This window comes from Vulpes vulpes, chromosome 16 (genome assembly GCF_048418805.1).
Source record: "Vulpes vulpes isolate BD-2025 chromosome 16, VulVul3, whole genome shotgun sequence".
NCBI classification, from domain to species: domain Eukaryota; kingdom Metazoa; phylum Chordata; class Mammalia; order Carnivora; family Canidae; genus Vulpes; species Vulpes vulpes.
The window spans coordinates 38,698,717-38,712,962 of record NC_132795.1 but is presented as its reverse complement, the minus strand read 5'-3'; the positions used below and the strand labels follow the sequence as shown (position 1 = coordinate 38,712,962).

Here is a 14,246-nt window from a genome sequence, read left to right as displayed (position 1 = left end):
CAGATTGATGATTATCCACAGTTTTTGAGTCCACCAGATAGAGAAACCAACCAACATATTCGTATCATCCATTCTTCAACTGTTTTGAAAAAAGAGTGTGAAAAATCAAAAGGCATCAAGAAATTTTCATTTCCATTTCATCATGCTAGTTCTGACAACAAAAAAGGTATGTAATATATTTCTTAACGTGACACAAGAAAAGATGCATTTCTTTGAGACAAAAAAGAATGTTCTTTTTTTTCTCTGCAGCTTTACTGAGATATGATTGACAAATAAAAATTATATATAAGGTGATATTTTGATCTATGTATATACTGTGAAATGATTACCACAATCAGGCTAATCATCTCACATAGCTATCATTCTGTGTGAGTGATGAGAACACTTAAAATCTATTTTCTTTGCAAGTTTCAAGTATACGTTCCGTTATTGTTAACTATAGTCACCATGCTGTGCATTTTGGTCTCCAGACCTTATTTCTCTTATAATGAACATCTACCTTTTGACCAACATTTACCTTTTTCCCCTAACCTCTAGCCCCTGGTAAACTACCATTTTACTATTTGTTACTACGAGTTTGCCTTTTTTGGTTTCCATGAACTGAGATTTTGTAGTATTTGTCTTTTGTATCTGCTTTATTTTACTTAGCATGATTGATGTCTTCCAGGTTCATCTAGATTGTCCCAAATGCAGGCTTTTGTATTTTTTAGATTTTACTATTTATATTTTAAACTAATCCCTACACCCAATGTGGGGCTCAAACTCATGACCCCAAGACGAAGAGTCAGATTTTCTACTGACTGAGCCAGCCAGGTATCACAGGATTTTCTTTTCTTTTTCTTTCTTTTTTTCTTTCTTTTTTCTTTCTTTTTTTCTTTTTTTCTTTCTTTCTTTCTTTCTTTCTTTCTTTCTTTCTTTTCTTTCTTTCTCTTTTTCTTTCTTTCTCTCTTTCTTTCTTTCTTTCTTTCTTTCTCTCTTTCTTTCTTTCTTTCTTTCTTCTTTCTCTTTCTTTCTCTCTCTCTCTCTCTCTCTCTCTCTTTCGTCATTATTTATTTGAAAGAGAGAGAAAGAGAATGCGAGTGGTGGGTGAGGGGCGGGTAGAGACTGAGGGAGAGAGAATCCTCAACAGACTCCTCACTGAATGCAGAGCCAGACTTGGAGCTTGATCCCAGGACCCTGAGATCATGACCTGAGCCTAAATCAAGAGCTGGATGCTCATCTGAGTGAACCACCCAGGCGTTCCAGATTTTCCTTTTTTTAAAGGCTAAATATGGGGCACCTGGGTGGCTCAGTTAAGCATCTGCCTTCAGCTTGGGTCATGATCTTGGGGTCCTGGAATTGAGCCCTGTCAGGCTCCCTGCTCGGCGGGGAGTCTGCTTCTCCCTCTGACCTTCCCCTTGCTCGTGCTCTCTCTCTCTCAAAAATAAATAAATAAAAATGTTAAAAATAAAATAAAGGCTAAATAATATTAGATTGGGTGTGCATGCATGTGTGTACACACGTACACCCCCCCCGAAACACACACACATTTTATTTATCCATTCACGTATTGCTGGACACTTAGGTTACTGTAAATAATGCTATGAAGAGGGCAGTATGTAAGACATCTCAGGTATCTGAGATAGTGATTTTATTTCCTTCAGATATAAACCCAGAAATGGGAATCCTGGATCATATGGTAGTCCTATTTTAGTTTTTTGAGGAACCTCCATACTGTTTTCCATGATGGCTTTACCAGTCTACATACCCACCAACAGTGCACAAGGAAGGGTTCCCTTTTCTCCACATCCTCACCAATACTTGCTATCTTTTGGCTTTTTGAGGACAGCCATCCTAACAGTTGGGAGGTGGTATCTCATTGTGTGTATGGTTATTTTTTAAGGTTTTATTTATTTATTCATGAGAGACACACAGAGAAAAGCAGAGGGAGAAGCAGGCTCTTCACAGGGAGCCCGATGCAGACTTGACCCCTGGGACCCCTGTATCCTGACCTGAGCCAAATGCAAATACTCAACCACTGTGCCAGCCAGGCATTTCTCATTGTGGTTTTGATTTGTAATTCCATGATGATTAGTGAGTTGATCCATCCATTCTCAGCAGCATAGTGCCGGGGCATAGTCTGCTATACATGAGGATATGTAGGAAAAAAAAGGAAGGAAAGAAAAGAAAGGAAAGGAAGAAATGGAGAGAAGAGGTAGAAGAAAGAAAAAGAGAGAAAGAAGTGTGTTCCTAAATATTGGTTTAAAAATAAAGAACGAGTTAGAATCTGGATTCCATTTGGTCAGTTCTTGTTTAATTTTAATACCCTTATTAACAACCACAAATTTTAATTAAAAACCTGATCAAGAAGTACAGGGGATAACTGGGATGATTGTGAAGTTGGCTTTAGGAAAAGTCCTGATAGTCATCTCTGTGAATCTTGGGCTCCCACAAGCAAGGGAAGCCACAAGGTTCTTCCCTGATAATTATGGTTTATTATGGCTATTAACAGTATTCACTCTTCATTCAAAAATATTTGTTGGGAACCTGTTCACCTAAGAACTATGATTCATACTTCTATAAAAAGATGAAAAGCCATCTTTAATTTTGTTTTTAGGGAGCTCAGCATCTGATGCAGATTTTCCCATTGTGCACAAGGAGATCTAAAAAATCCACAGTGGGGTGGGGAGAAAGGGGGAGGATGAGGAATCAGGGCTCCTGGTACTTATCAGCTCAACCACAACTTCCTTGCTTTTATGTTTCACATTTTGGGCTTTACTTAAATGTTTCTAGTGAATAAGTTTTAAAAATTCAAGGACAAATTTTTAAAAATAGAATATATAGTTGAGCAGTACACTATTTCATGGTCTTATTTTATATATGTGTATGAAATGTGTACATTTCTAAAGGAGCCTTTTAAGGTATCAATCCCTATAATTGGGAGTTGGTAAAAAGCAGAGAAAAAGAGCATGGGCTATGGACTAGCTAAGCCCACATCTGAATCCTGGCTCCAACCTTTCCCAGCTGTGTGCCTGTCTACAAGTCACAGTCTCTGTGAGCCTCAGTTTCTTTGACTCTATTGCCAGCTTCACAGAGTTGTTGTACTACATGAAATAATGTGGGCAAGGCTGGGCACATAGCAGGAAAGCATCAGCTGTTGAGATCGCATCCTTAGCATAGAAGAAGAGCAGAATGAGGTCCAACAGGGCTCCTGGAAAGGCCCTTACACTTCTGGCCTCTAGCCAGGGTAGCTAGACCAGCCCATTCCACTCAATTCACTAGACTTCACTCCAAGTCTGACTCAGAGCTCTTAGAGTACTGATCTCACAAAGTGTGAGAAAACTATCCAGTGTTTACATGGACAAGCACCTCTCCACACCGACACTCTATGGCAGGGCAACTGTTTGTAGAAGTTGTAATCAGACTTATGAAATCCCTGGTTGCTCACCAGGTCTCCTGTGACACTAATTAGGGTACCTAACTGGCATTGGTTGCCTTAAATGCATATTTATCCTTGTCCACACGCATAATTAGTCTTGGCTTTTTTCCCCTCTCACCAAGTCTAAGAAGATAGAAACACACATTAAAGAAGCTAATTACGGGTAGAAGTTTTATGAAATTTAAATTCCTAGAAACTTTGCAAATGATGTTAAAAGCAGTGAAGATGCTTTAAAAAAAAACTTATCTTGTGTTCATACACAAGGCTATTCGTAGAATTATACCTCTCCTCCACTCCTCCTTCTCCACTTTCATCTCTGAAGCTTCCATGTGATACGTTTGTGCAGGGAGTTTTGAAAACACAAAACTGCCACTGTCACGAGGGATCATACACAGCACACAAGAGACAATAAAAAACATCCCCCTTTCCAGCATGCCAATGGTAATGTGCTCTGATTCCTGTTCTCCACCAAGCTGCTTGTTCCCTGGGTGAGGTATTGCTGTATACTCAGGACCCCTGTGGTTCACCTCCCAGTCTGTAATATGTGGTCCCTAAGCAAGAGAAAGGTTCAAACCTGTCTGACCATCTACTTGACAACAGTCATCACTAGAGTCTTTAGTGTTAATAATGATGACATCATGCCTAGAGAAGTAGTACACATTAACTGCTCAGCATTTAAATAAAGATAATTATTAGAACTACTCCAAACCTCTTGGGTGGAAGCCTAGGGAATATTTGTGTCAGGTGGCAAAGAAGCTCACACTCAAATCAACTGGATTATCCTAACAAAGGAAGCTCAAAAGTGCAAATCGTTTGTAGTAAAAATACTTAGTTTCATCGTCACGTTGTCAACAGGATTCCTAATTAGGCCTTACTTTTCTGGAGATCTATAGAAAAAGAGGCTTTTCTCTACAGTATATACATGTGTCCTTCTATGGGTCAGAGATAGCACTTCAGATTGTACTTTTTATATGTAGATGAAAGAGGATTGTATTAAACTCTAAAGGAACAATTCCAACAGGAGAAGAGGGACACTGGTGAGCTGTGTTAGCTGCTAAAGCTCTAGAATGAATTGAGTTACTATCAACATCACTATCCGTAGAAACTTCTGCAATGAGGGAGCTGTTCTGTATGTAGTCTAATTATGTCTAATGCAGTAGCCAATAGCCACCTGTGACCACTGAACACTTGACTGTGACTAGTATTACTAACTGCATTTTAATTTAATAGTCACAGGTGTCTAGTAGCTAAAGAACTGGTCACCGCAGCTCTAGATGCGTAGAAAAGACTAATGGCTTTAGTGGCATATTTTGAAACACTGGCATAACATGAAGTAGACTGATCCTCAAATCAGAATGAAACATAGTAATCTGATGACACATAAACTGAACTAGATTTCATATAAATGTAAATACATAAGATTTTATTTTATTTATTTTTTTTTCATAAGATTTTATTTTATACCTAAATTCCACATCTTTTCTGAAATCATTGAGGCAGTAGAAAACTAAAACAAGGGGCAGCTGGGTGGTTGAGCATCTGCTGTCAGCTCAGGGCGTGATCCTGGGGTCCTGGGATGGAGTCCCATATCGGGCTCCCCATGGGGGGCCTGCTTCTCCCTCTGCCTGTATCTCTGCCTCTCTCTGTGCGTCTCTCATGAATAAATAAAAATCTTTATTAAAAAAAAGAAAAAAAAAGGAAAAAAAAAAAGAAAGAAAAAAATTAAAAAAAAAAAAGAAAACTAAAACAAGGGACTGATGAATCTCTCAGGTTTAGTGGTTAATTTTTACCTAGGCTTGGCAGTCTTCCCCATAGGAATAGGATTTTGACAAATGTAATCAGACCTCTTGCAGTTAAAGCACTGCATTTTCTTGGGTAGTGTCCTTTCTAAAAATGTTCCTGACCAGCACTACTGAACATGTCATCAGATATCCATCGCGCTAAATGGTGGAAGGATTTCATACCTAAGCTACTGAAGAAGACTGTAAACTGCTGTGTGCACACTAGATAACATTGGCAGAAAACTCTATCATCTATTTGTATTGACTCTCTTGTCATTATGGCCCTAAACCTGCCAGGCCCTGGCTATTGGCATCTAGGAGGCCAGACCCTCCCACCCGATGTAGAAACAGAGATCAAGTTGTGCTTCATTTCTCAGTGGAGGTCATAGATGATCCTAAGATTCTCCATACCATTGTTACAAATGACATTTAAAGCTAACATAATGAGGGGCAGGGGCATTGACAGTAGAGTTGTTTTCTGTCATAACCTTTTAATGGCCTCACACAAAAAAGAGAAACTTCAAGGCTGAGGGGCACTCAGGGTTAGGTGGCTCAGTTGGTTAAGCATCTGCCTTCAGCTCAAGTCATGATCTCAGAGTCCTGGGATGGAGCCCCCCATCGGGGTCCCTGCTCAGTGAGGAGTCTGCTTGTCTCCCTCTCCCTCTGCCTGCTGTTCCCCCTGCTTGTGCTCTCTCTCTCTCTGTCAAATAAATAAATAAAATCTTAAAAAAAAAGTTCATGGTTGGTTAGTGAACTTGGATGAAATCAGATTTAAGAGACAACTTCGGTGGATTGTGTAGGTAATACCAGCTTCCCAAACAGAAAAGCCTCAGTGATTTCTTTCCCACTTCCAGGATGCCTACAGTGCTGTGCTCCATTTCTTTCCAGCTCTCCTCCAAAATGCTTGTTCCCTGACGAAGTATTGCTGTATACCCAGGACCCCTGTGGTTCACCTCCCAAACAGTCTGTAATATGTGGTCCTGAAGCAAGAGGCTCAAGCCGTCCAACCTCTGTGCCACACGTGCTAATATGTTCTACTTAATTCCAGCAATGATCAAGGGCATTATTTGTATCACCATTAGTACCCACACTTGTGAAATGCCTACTATTAGAAGTGTCTATGATGACTGAGGTCTTAAGCTTATGTAACTAGTAGAGGTTTTTTGTTTTTGTTTTGTTTTGTTTTGTTTTTACTTACAAGCAGAAAAAACTGACTCTGCCTACCTTAATGCCAAAGAGAATCTATTGAAAGATTTTGGAGTCTATTAGGGAATCAAGAGGGGAACAGAAGAAACCCAAGAGTGTAAGACCAGAAACCCAGTGGCCTGTTCCTGGACTTGAACAACCTGTGAGGGACCTTCTTCTCAGTGTGGCCAGTTTCAAAGACTCCTAGCTCTGCCTCTCATGTCCAAATGTCCTAAGTCTAGAAGGACATTGATCAGCCCAACTTGGATGACACAGAGCCCACTCCCAGGCCAGCCAGCTATGGCTAGGACAGGGTGGATCCAGATTTTTTTGAGGACCAAAACTCAGTTTGCAGAGCCTTTTTAAAAAAGAGTCAAGACATGTAATACAATTGATGTGGAAATGTTGGGGTTGGAGCAAATGGTCAAGAAAGAATTCTTTTTTTTTTTTTTAAGCACAGGGACAGGACCCATGGGGCAGAAGAGCTGCCCTGGGGTTGTGATGGGTGACTGAATGTATACCTTCAAGTAGGGAGGGCATTAGGGATAGCAGGAGTCTCTAAGAAGACCCTTCAGATGTATATTGGTGGGTCCTATGCTATGGGGATGATTGCCAACATATGTCTTGGGGGATGGAGATAAAGGAAGTTTCCAAATGAATTTTTATATGCTAAAGGAGAATTACAGGATCCTGCGGGGGGGGGGGGGGGTGTCAGGCTAAGATTGCCTTTTGCCCTTAAAAAAGTATCAACATCAAGTCCACTGAGTCCCTAGAGGACTTGTCAATGGGCAGTAAGGAAATTTAATTTTTTCTTTTGTCTTCATTTCCCACATCAAAAAGACTGCAGCACTTCCAAGAAATATGGGCAGAAGGAATCACAAACATAAAGTGCCTATGGATACTCCCAAGAGAGGAAGTGAGACAGAAGGAAAACTCAAGTGGGAAGGGCCTGAGGTCTTGAATGACTGTGGCTGAAATGTCTTCCTTCTACATATTTTATAAAAACATTTGACCATGTGCACATGTTGTTAAGGCCTCTCCTACGACTCTGGAAGGAATGCATATAAGTGTGGGGCACTGGAGCTGAATCATCATTATTTTTACAGGAAAGAGCAATCTTTTTTTTTTTTTTTAAAGATGGGGGACTCTAGGGGACACCAGGATGGCTCAGCGGTTGAGTGTCTGCCTTTGGCTCAGGTCATGATCCTGGGGTCCTGAGATCGAGTCCCGCACTGGGCTCTGCTTCTCCCTCTACCTATGTCTCTGCCTCTCTCTCTGTTTCTCTCATGAATGACTAAATAAAATCTTAAAAAAAAAGTATGGGGCACCCATACTGTATGTAGAAGAGGCCAGCTCCTCATAGAAGGTAAGGCGCTGGAAAGATAAAATGACAGTTATCTCCTGCAGTTCCAGTCTCCTACTTTTTTTTTTTTTTTTTTTAGATTTTATTTTTAAGTAAACTCTACACCCAACGTGGGGGTCAAACTCACACTCCCAAGATCAAACGCCAAAGAGAATCTATTGAAGGATCTTGGAGTCTTTTAGGGAATTAAGGTCCCTAGGTCTCTCACATGCTCTACTGACAGATCCAGTCAGGCACCTCTCAGTTTCCTACCATTTATCAGGCTTTTTGCCTCAAGTCCCTAGGTGATCCCCAAATCTGATGAACTCTTAAACCGCTTAACAAAAAAACACCAAGGCCCCACGACTTCTAAACAAAGGACCAAACCCTAATGGGTAACTTCTTTGAGAACCTTCTATGAATTGTCTTGGCACGGGTGTAAAGCTTTTTAAACTAAATGTTAATAAAATTTTCAACACATTCACCTCCAAAAAAAGCTGGACTTCAAGGGGGCTATGTGGACTACTCCTTCAGTCTAGACCAGAGCAAGCCAGAATGGCCTGCAGCCTCCAGCCATCTTTTTATTGACCCCCTCCAGGATCACCTTCAGCTCTCTGAGGTGAGAGGATTCTTTCTTCTAAGCATGGAGGTGCCTTGGGCTCCTCTCAGACCCACAGGAGTGAAAGAGAATTACGCCGAGGAGTTCAAAAGGAAAGGGGGACAAACTCTGTGAAAGCACACTTAAGATTTTTAATTCATTTTGTGTGTATTTTACCTTAAAAGAAAAATAAACTGGGATGCCTGGGTGGCTCGCGGTTGAGCTTTTACCTTTGGCTCAGGGTGTGATCCTGGGGTCTGGGATCGAGTCCCGCATTGGGCTCCCTGTAGGGAGCCTGCTTCTCCCTCTGCCTGTGTCTCTGCCTCTCTCTCTGTGTCACTCATGAATGAATAAATAAAATCTTAAAAAAAAAAAAAACCTGGAAAAATCAAAAGGAAGGGAGGTGGAAAGGGAAGCAAGCAACCCAAGAAAGAAAGCAGCTGACAGAACCAGGGAAATCCCCAAAAGGAATTCTCTGTGGAAGCAGGGCTTTCTCTCTTTTCCTCCTTGGCTCTAGGTATTGCTTAGGCATCACTAAGCATGACTCCAACCCTTCTGCAGCGATGGGGAGGTGGTGCCACAGGGAACACTGAGCTTCCACTGGAGCTCAGAATGTGAGGATAATACTGACCTCTTGGAGTAGCTTATGGAAATGGAAGTTTGGTTCCTGCTCAGAATACTTATTAGATACTATTATTATTTGTCCCTCCAAATAAACAAAATACATTTACATAGTTGGAAGGACATGACAGTTTTCTTGATGTAAGTTATGATTGGCTCTTTGATTTTCATTTTCTTTTTTAGGATTTTATTTATTCATTTGATGAAGGGGGGGGGCAGGGGAAAGTACAAGCAGGAGGAGTGGGAGAGGAAGCCGATTCCCCACAGAGCAGGGAGCCCGATGTGAGGCTCCATCCCAGGACACTGGGATCATGACCTGATCCAAAGCCAGATGCTTAACTGACTGAGCGACCCAGGAGCCCCTGATTTTTACTTTAATGTTTATTGCATAACTACTCTATCAGGCACCCATGAGTCCTTTTTATATACATTACCTTATTTTCATTCACAGAATTACCATCTTCATTATTATAAATTAAAATACTAAGTCCAGAGTGATAAAATAACTGGTAAAACGCTTGTAAATTGTAAAGTAACTTTTTACAAGAGTCCGAAGTTACACACATGTTTTAACATCAAAGCCAAGGTTCCCTTTGTTCCGTCATGCTGCCCAGTTTATAATTTGGGACTTGTAAGTTTTATGTTTTGGGGTTTTTTAAAGAGGGAAGTGGGGGAGGAGCAGAGGGAAAAGGCAAGAATCTTAAGCAGGCTTCAAACCCAGCGTGGATCCTGATGTGGGGCTCCATCTCACAACCCTGAGATTATGAACTGAGCCGAAATCAAGAATCAGACATGTAACCAACTGAGCCACCCAGGAGTCCCAGGACTTGCAAGTTTTTGTGAGGATTTATGAACAGTCATCAAATCACTACATGTAACTGTAACTTCTTCACAAACTCAATCAAATTATGTTATTAAGGGATGCCTCGGTGTGGCTCAGCGGTTGAGCATCTGCCTTTGGCTCAGGGCATGATCCTGGGTCCAGGATTAAGTCCCACATCAGGCTCCCTGCATGGAGCCTGCTTCTCCCTCTGCCTGTGTCTCTGCCTCTCTCCCTGTGTCTCTCATGAATAAATAAATAAAATCTTTTAAAAAATTATGTAATTATCAAATGACTTTTTTTCTTTTCCTTTTTTTAGTCAAAGAAGAGATTAATGGCCCGGTCTTTTGGAGTGGCAAAGAGCCCAGAAATTTGAATGAATCCTCTCTCAGGTGAGATTTTGTTCAGAGTATGTTTTTAACTTGCTAACCAAAACTTATTTTATACCTCACTTTGTTCGTTTTAATGCTTTTTCTCTACTGATGGCTTTGGACCGAGTTTTGTTTATTTCATATATACAATAATGAAGAAGATATTTTAGGACAACTTTCTTCTAAATTCAAATCTAGTTAGTTTAAATAGTAAAATATAATATTTCTCAGGTCAATGGAATCTGTGGATTTCACAACATAAATAACTGATTAAAGTTAAATTAAAAAATATTTATTGAGGGATATAAAATATCCCTGGGTGGCTCAGCGGTTTGGCGCCTGCCTTTGGCCCAGGGCGCGATCCTGGAGTCCTGGGATTGAGTCCCGCGTCGGGCTCCCCCTGTTCATTCTTTCTCTTTCTCTTCTGAAATAAGTAAGTAAAGACATTAAAAAATGAAATAAAATAAAAAGGAGTTTCCTGGGACGCCAGGCTGGCTCAGTCAGTAGAACATGCGACTCTTGATCTTGGGGTTTTGAATTCAAGACCCACGTTGGGGATAGAGCTTACTTTAAAGGAAACAAAAATTGTAGATAGATAAATAGATAGATAGATAGATAGATAGATAGATAGATAGATAGGAGTTTTATTTTTTTTTAAGATTTTATTTATTTATTCATGAAAGGCACAGAGAGAGAGAGAGAGAGAGAGAGAGAGAGAGAGAGAGAGAGGCAGAGACACAGGCAGAGGGAGAAGCAGGCTCCATGCAGGGAGCCCGACGTGGGACTCGATCCTGGGTCTCCAGGATCACGCCCTGGACCGAAGGCGGCGCTAAACCACTGAGCCACCCAGGGATCCCCAGATAGGAGTTTTCTAAGCTGCATAACCTGAGGTACGGTTCTATTATACACCTTAACTGTCTAGACATTAGAAGGAGGAAGGGAACACAGGATCCGAAGAGCTGCAAGTCAGGGGGAATACAGGCATGGGGAAAATGAATGTGAGTTGGAGACCTGAAAGATAGCTCATGGAATGGAGGGAATATCCAAGTTAGGAAAGCACTGCAAAATGCTATAAAGGAAAAGTGAACTCCTAACTGGGGAGCACCCACAAACCTGTGCTGTTCCACACAATGCATTAACTTAGGTTGTTGGGGGGAGGGGTCCCACTGCACTTTTTCTCACTCTAACCTTCTCTCACTGAACAAGATGACCTACAAAATCTCTTCTGAATCTGCATTTCATTATTGTAACTTCCTTTCTCACACACAAACAAATGAATTTGGCTTAGGAAGATGATAGATAGATAGATAGGAGACAGTACTAAGAACACATCGTCATTATTTATTTTATAGAATTTTTTCTTAAATTTTTAAATTTATTTATGTATTATAGTCACAGAGAGAGAGAGAGAGAGAGAGAGAGAGAGAGAGAGAGAGGCAGAGACACAGGCAGAGGGAGAAGCAGGCTCCATGCACCGGGAGCCCGATGTGGGATTCGATCCCGGGTCCAGGATCGCGCCCTGGGCCAAAGGCAGGCGCTAAACTGCTGCGCCACCCAGGGATCCGTACTTTATAGGATTTTAACTTTACAACCAACTATTCTGGACAAGAATATTGGTGGAAACGTGGCTACAGTAACTATTATTCTCTTAAAGGTTTTTTTTTTTTTTAGATTTTATTTATTTATTCATAGAGATGCAGGGAGAGAGAGGCAGAGACACAGGCAGAGGGAGAAGCAGGCTCCACACAGAGAGCCCCACGTGGGACTCGATTCCGGGTCCCCAGAATCACGCCCTGGGCTGCAGGCGGTGCTAAACCGCTGCGCCACCGGGGCTGCCCCTTTTAAAGGTTTTGAAGTTTAAGGAGTAAACTTTTAAAAATGACCTCTGGGGAGCCTGGCTGGCTCAGCTGGAAGAGCACGCAACTCTTGATCTCTTGGTTGTGAGTTCAAGCCCCACACTGGATGTAGAGATTGCTTAAAAAATAAAATCTTAAGATAGATGATAATAGAAAAAAAATTAAGGGGCGCCTGGGTGGCTCAGTCAGTTAGGCAGCTGACTTTGGCTCAGGTCACGATTTTAGGGTCCAGGGATAGAGCCCCAACCCCAGTCCCTGCAGACTACCTTCTCTCCCTCTCTCCTCCCCATGCTTGCTCACTCTCTATCAAATAAAATCTTAAAAAAAAACCAAACTAAATTAAGAAAATTATCTCTGTGGTCCTGTCAGTGTTCTCAAGGCTTTGGAAATTCTGATTATATTTGAAGCTTGTAGCATCAGGAAAAGTTAACTGGCTAAAACAGGATTCAGCAGTAAGTGTCCTGTTTTGCATTCCAAACTGCAGCTCTGAAAGCACTGAGACCCCTTTGTAGTGCTGGGAGTGGGGGAGGGACCAACTGCCAGTCCTGCTGAATTCCCTCTACCAGGGCTTCTCAGCAGGGTGCTACCAGCATGGGGGGGGGGGGGTGGAGGGACCACTTGTGGGACTGGAGAGTCCCTGGCTCTTTTCCACTAAATGCCTGTAACACTCCTCATTTATTGTGGGAATGAAAAAAGCCCACCAGCACACATTTCCACGGGAACCATCTCCGCTAATTGCATTTGGCAACACAAGTTTGTTTGTATTTCCCCATCCCATGCTCTTTCTCCCCTCTCTCTACAATCCTCTCTCTCACCTTTCCTCCTCTCCCTATGAAATTCTGTGCTTGGGTTTTTATTGACCCCACAGTGGGTTAAGGTAATAATAATAAAACGACTTTAAAATGGTTCCTGCTTTGGTGGGATTTCCATCCTAACAGCATGGAAGCCAGAAGCTCAAGGAAAGAAGCTCTATTAGAATTTCATTTTATTGAGGTAAAACTGACAACACAGTATACTGTTTGATATATTTTGTCCAGTGTATACACCCAGGAAAGCGTCACCATAATCATTATCTATTATTTCCTCTGTACTACCTATGGTCTGGAAACTTCTTCAAGGCAGTAAGCTGGGACAGGTCTCACCTTGTTTGTTTCCCACCACTCCGAGATGACTGTCTTATGTTGTCCGATATCCAGTGTCTTAAAAGCGGTTTTTATCCAGGTGAGAGGGTATATCTAGTCCCTATCACTCCATCCTGGCCTGAAACAGGAAAAGAAAAAACAACTAGTAGAATTTTAATCTTTACACTAGTATATATGGAAGGGAATTTGGATTGGTTTCAGATCCTTCCTAGAGCCAGTGATAGTTCCAGAATTTTCATAAAAGAGATTCTATAAAAGAGGGCAGCAAAAACGGGGGGGGGGGGGTCGTTAGGAAACTTTTTTCCTTTGGTTGGCACAAACTGTTTTATGTGGTATATGTATTTATTTTTGGTGGCTTACTGAGGGTGGGAAGCTATTGAAGATCTTAGGGAATGAGGGCCAGCAAAGCCCGCTCTCCCCTTAGCCTCTGGGAGTCTGCTGTTTTAGGCCAATGTGACTTACCAAACTCCAGTTCCAGACTATAATAATGAAGACCCCATGAATCTCAGAAGGACCCAACTAGACCTATGCACATGACTACAAGAAGATAAAAACACTTTTAGAAAAAAAAAAAAATCTCAACAAAGTGAAATATCCCAAACAAGATTAGTTAGAGAGTCTGTTCAGTAGCAGGGCTCATATCCCCAGGTACTCCCACTGTTGGAGGTTAGACTGGTTATGGGGCTTGAACCTGCTTGTCAGGAAGCCAGAATGTGGGACACTCGTTGCTGCTTCCTATTGAGTGGTTACTGCCTTGAGATGAGTACACCCTCTTAAGGTGCGTGCTGGCTGGGCTGTGTGAGGAGATAGCCCAAAGCAGGGTTTGGGAATAGAGCTCACCTGGAATACAGAACATATCCATGTTTTTTTTCAAGCCTGGCCTCATGTCAGCATCTCTCAAGAGTTCATGGAAAGTTCAGACTTCTGGACTCCACCTCAGACTCCTGAATCCTAAGCTTTAGGGCTAGGACTCAGCAGTCTGTTTTTGGTGGCTCCCTAGATGAGCTAGCTACCCATGTTCAGGAAATCCTGGGCTAAGCAGTCAATCGACTCCTGGATTATTGAGATTCCTGACTTCTACAACTGTAATATATCTATAATCCATCAACTGT

The 14,246-nt window shown here is 41.7% G+C and overlaps 1 protein-coding gene across 1 annotated transcript in view; it reads left to right on the top strand.

The window, feature by feature from the left end:
* The window catches only part of C16H12orf56 (chromosome 16 C12orf56 homolog), an 88,058-nt gene that overhangs the window by 31,426 nt on the left and 42,386 nt on the right, over positions 1-14,246 (top strand). The window contains exons 2-3 of the mRNA XM_026001786.2: positions 4-166; positions 10,085-10,157. Coding sequence (XP_025857571.1) covers positions 4-166; positions 10,085-10,157 — 236 coding nt within the window. The remainder of the gene's footprint in view (positions 1-3; positions 167-10,084; positions 10,158-14,246) is intronic.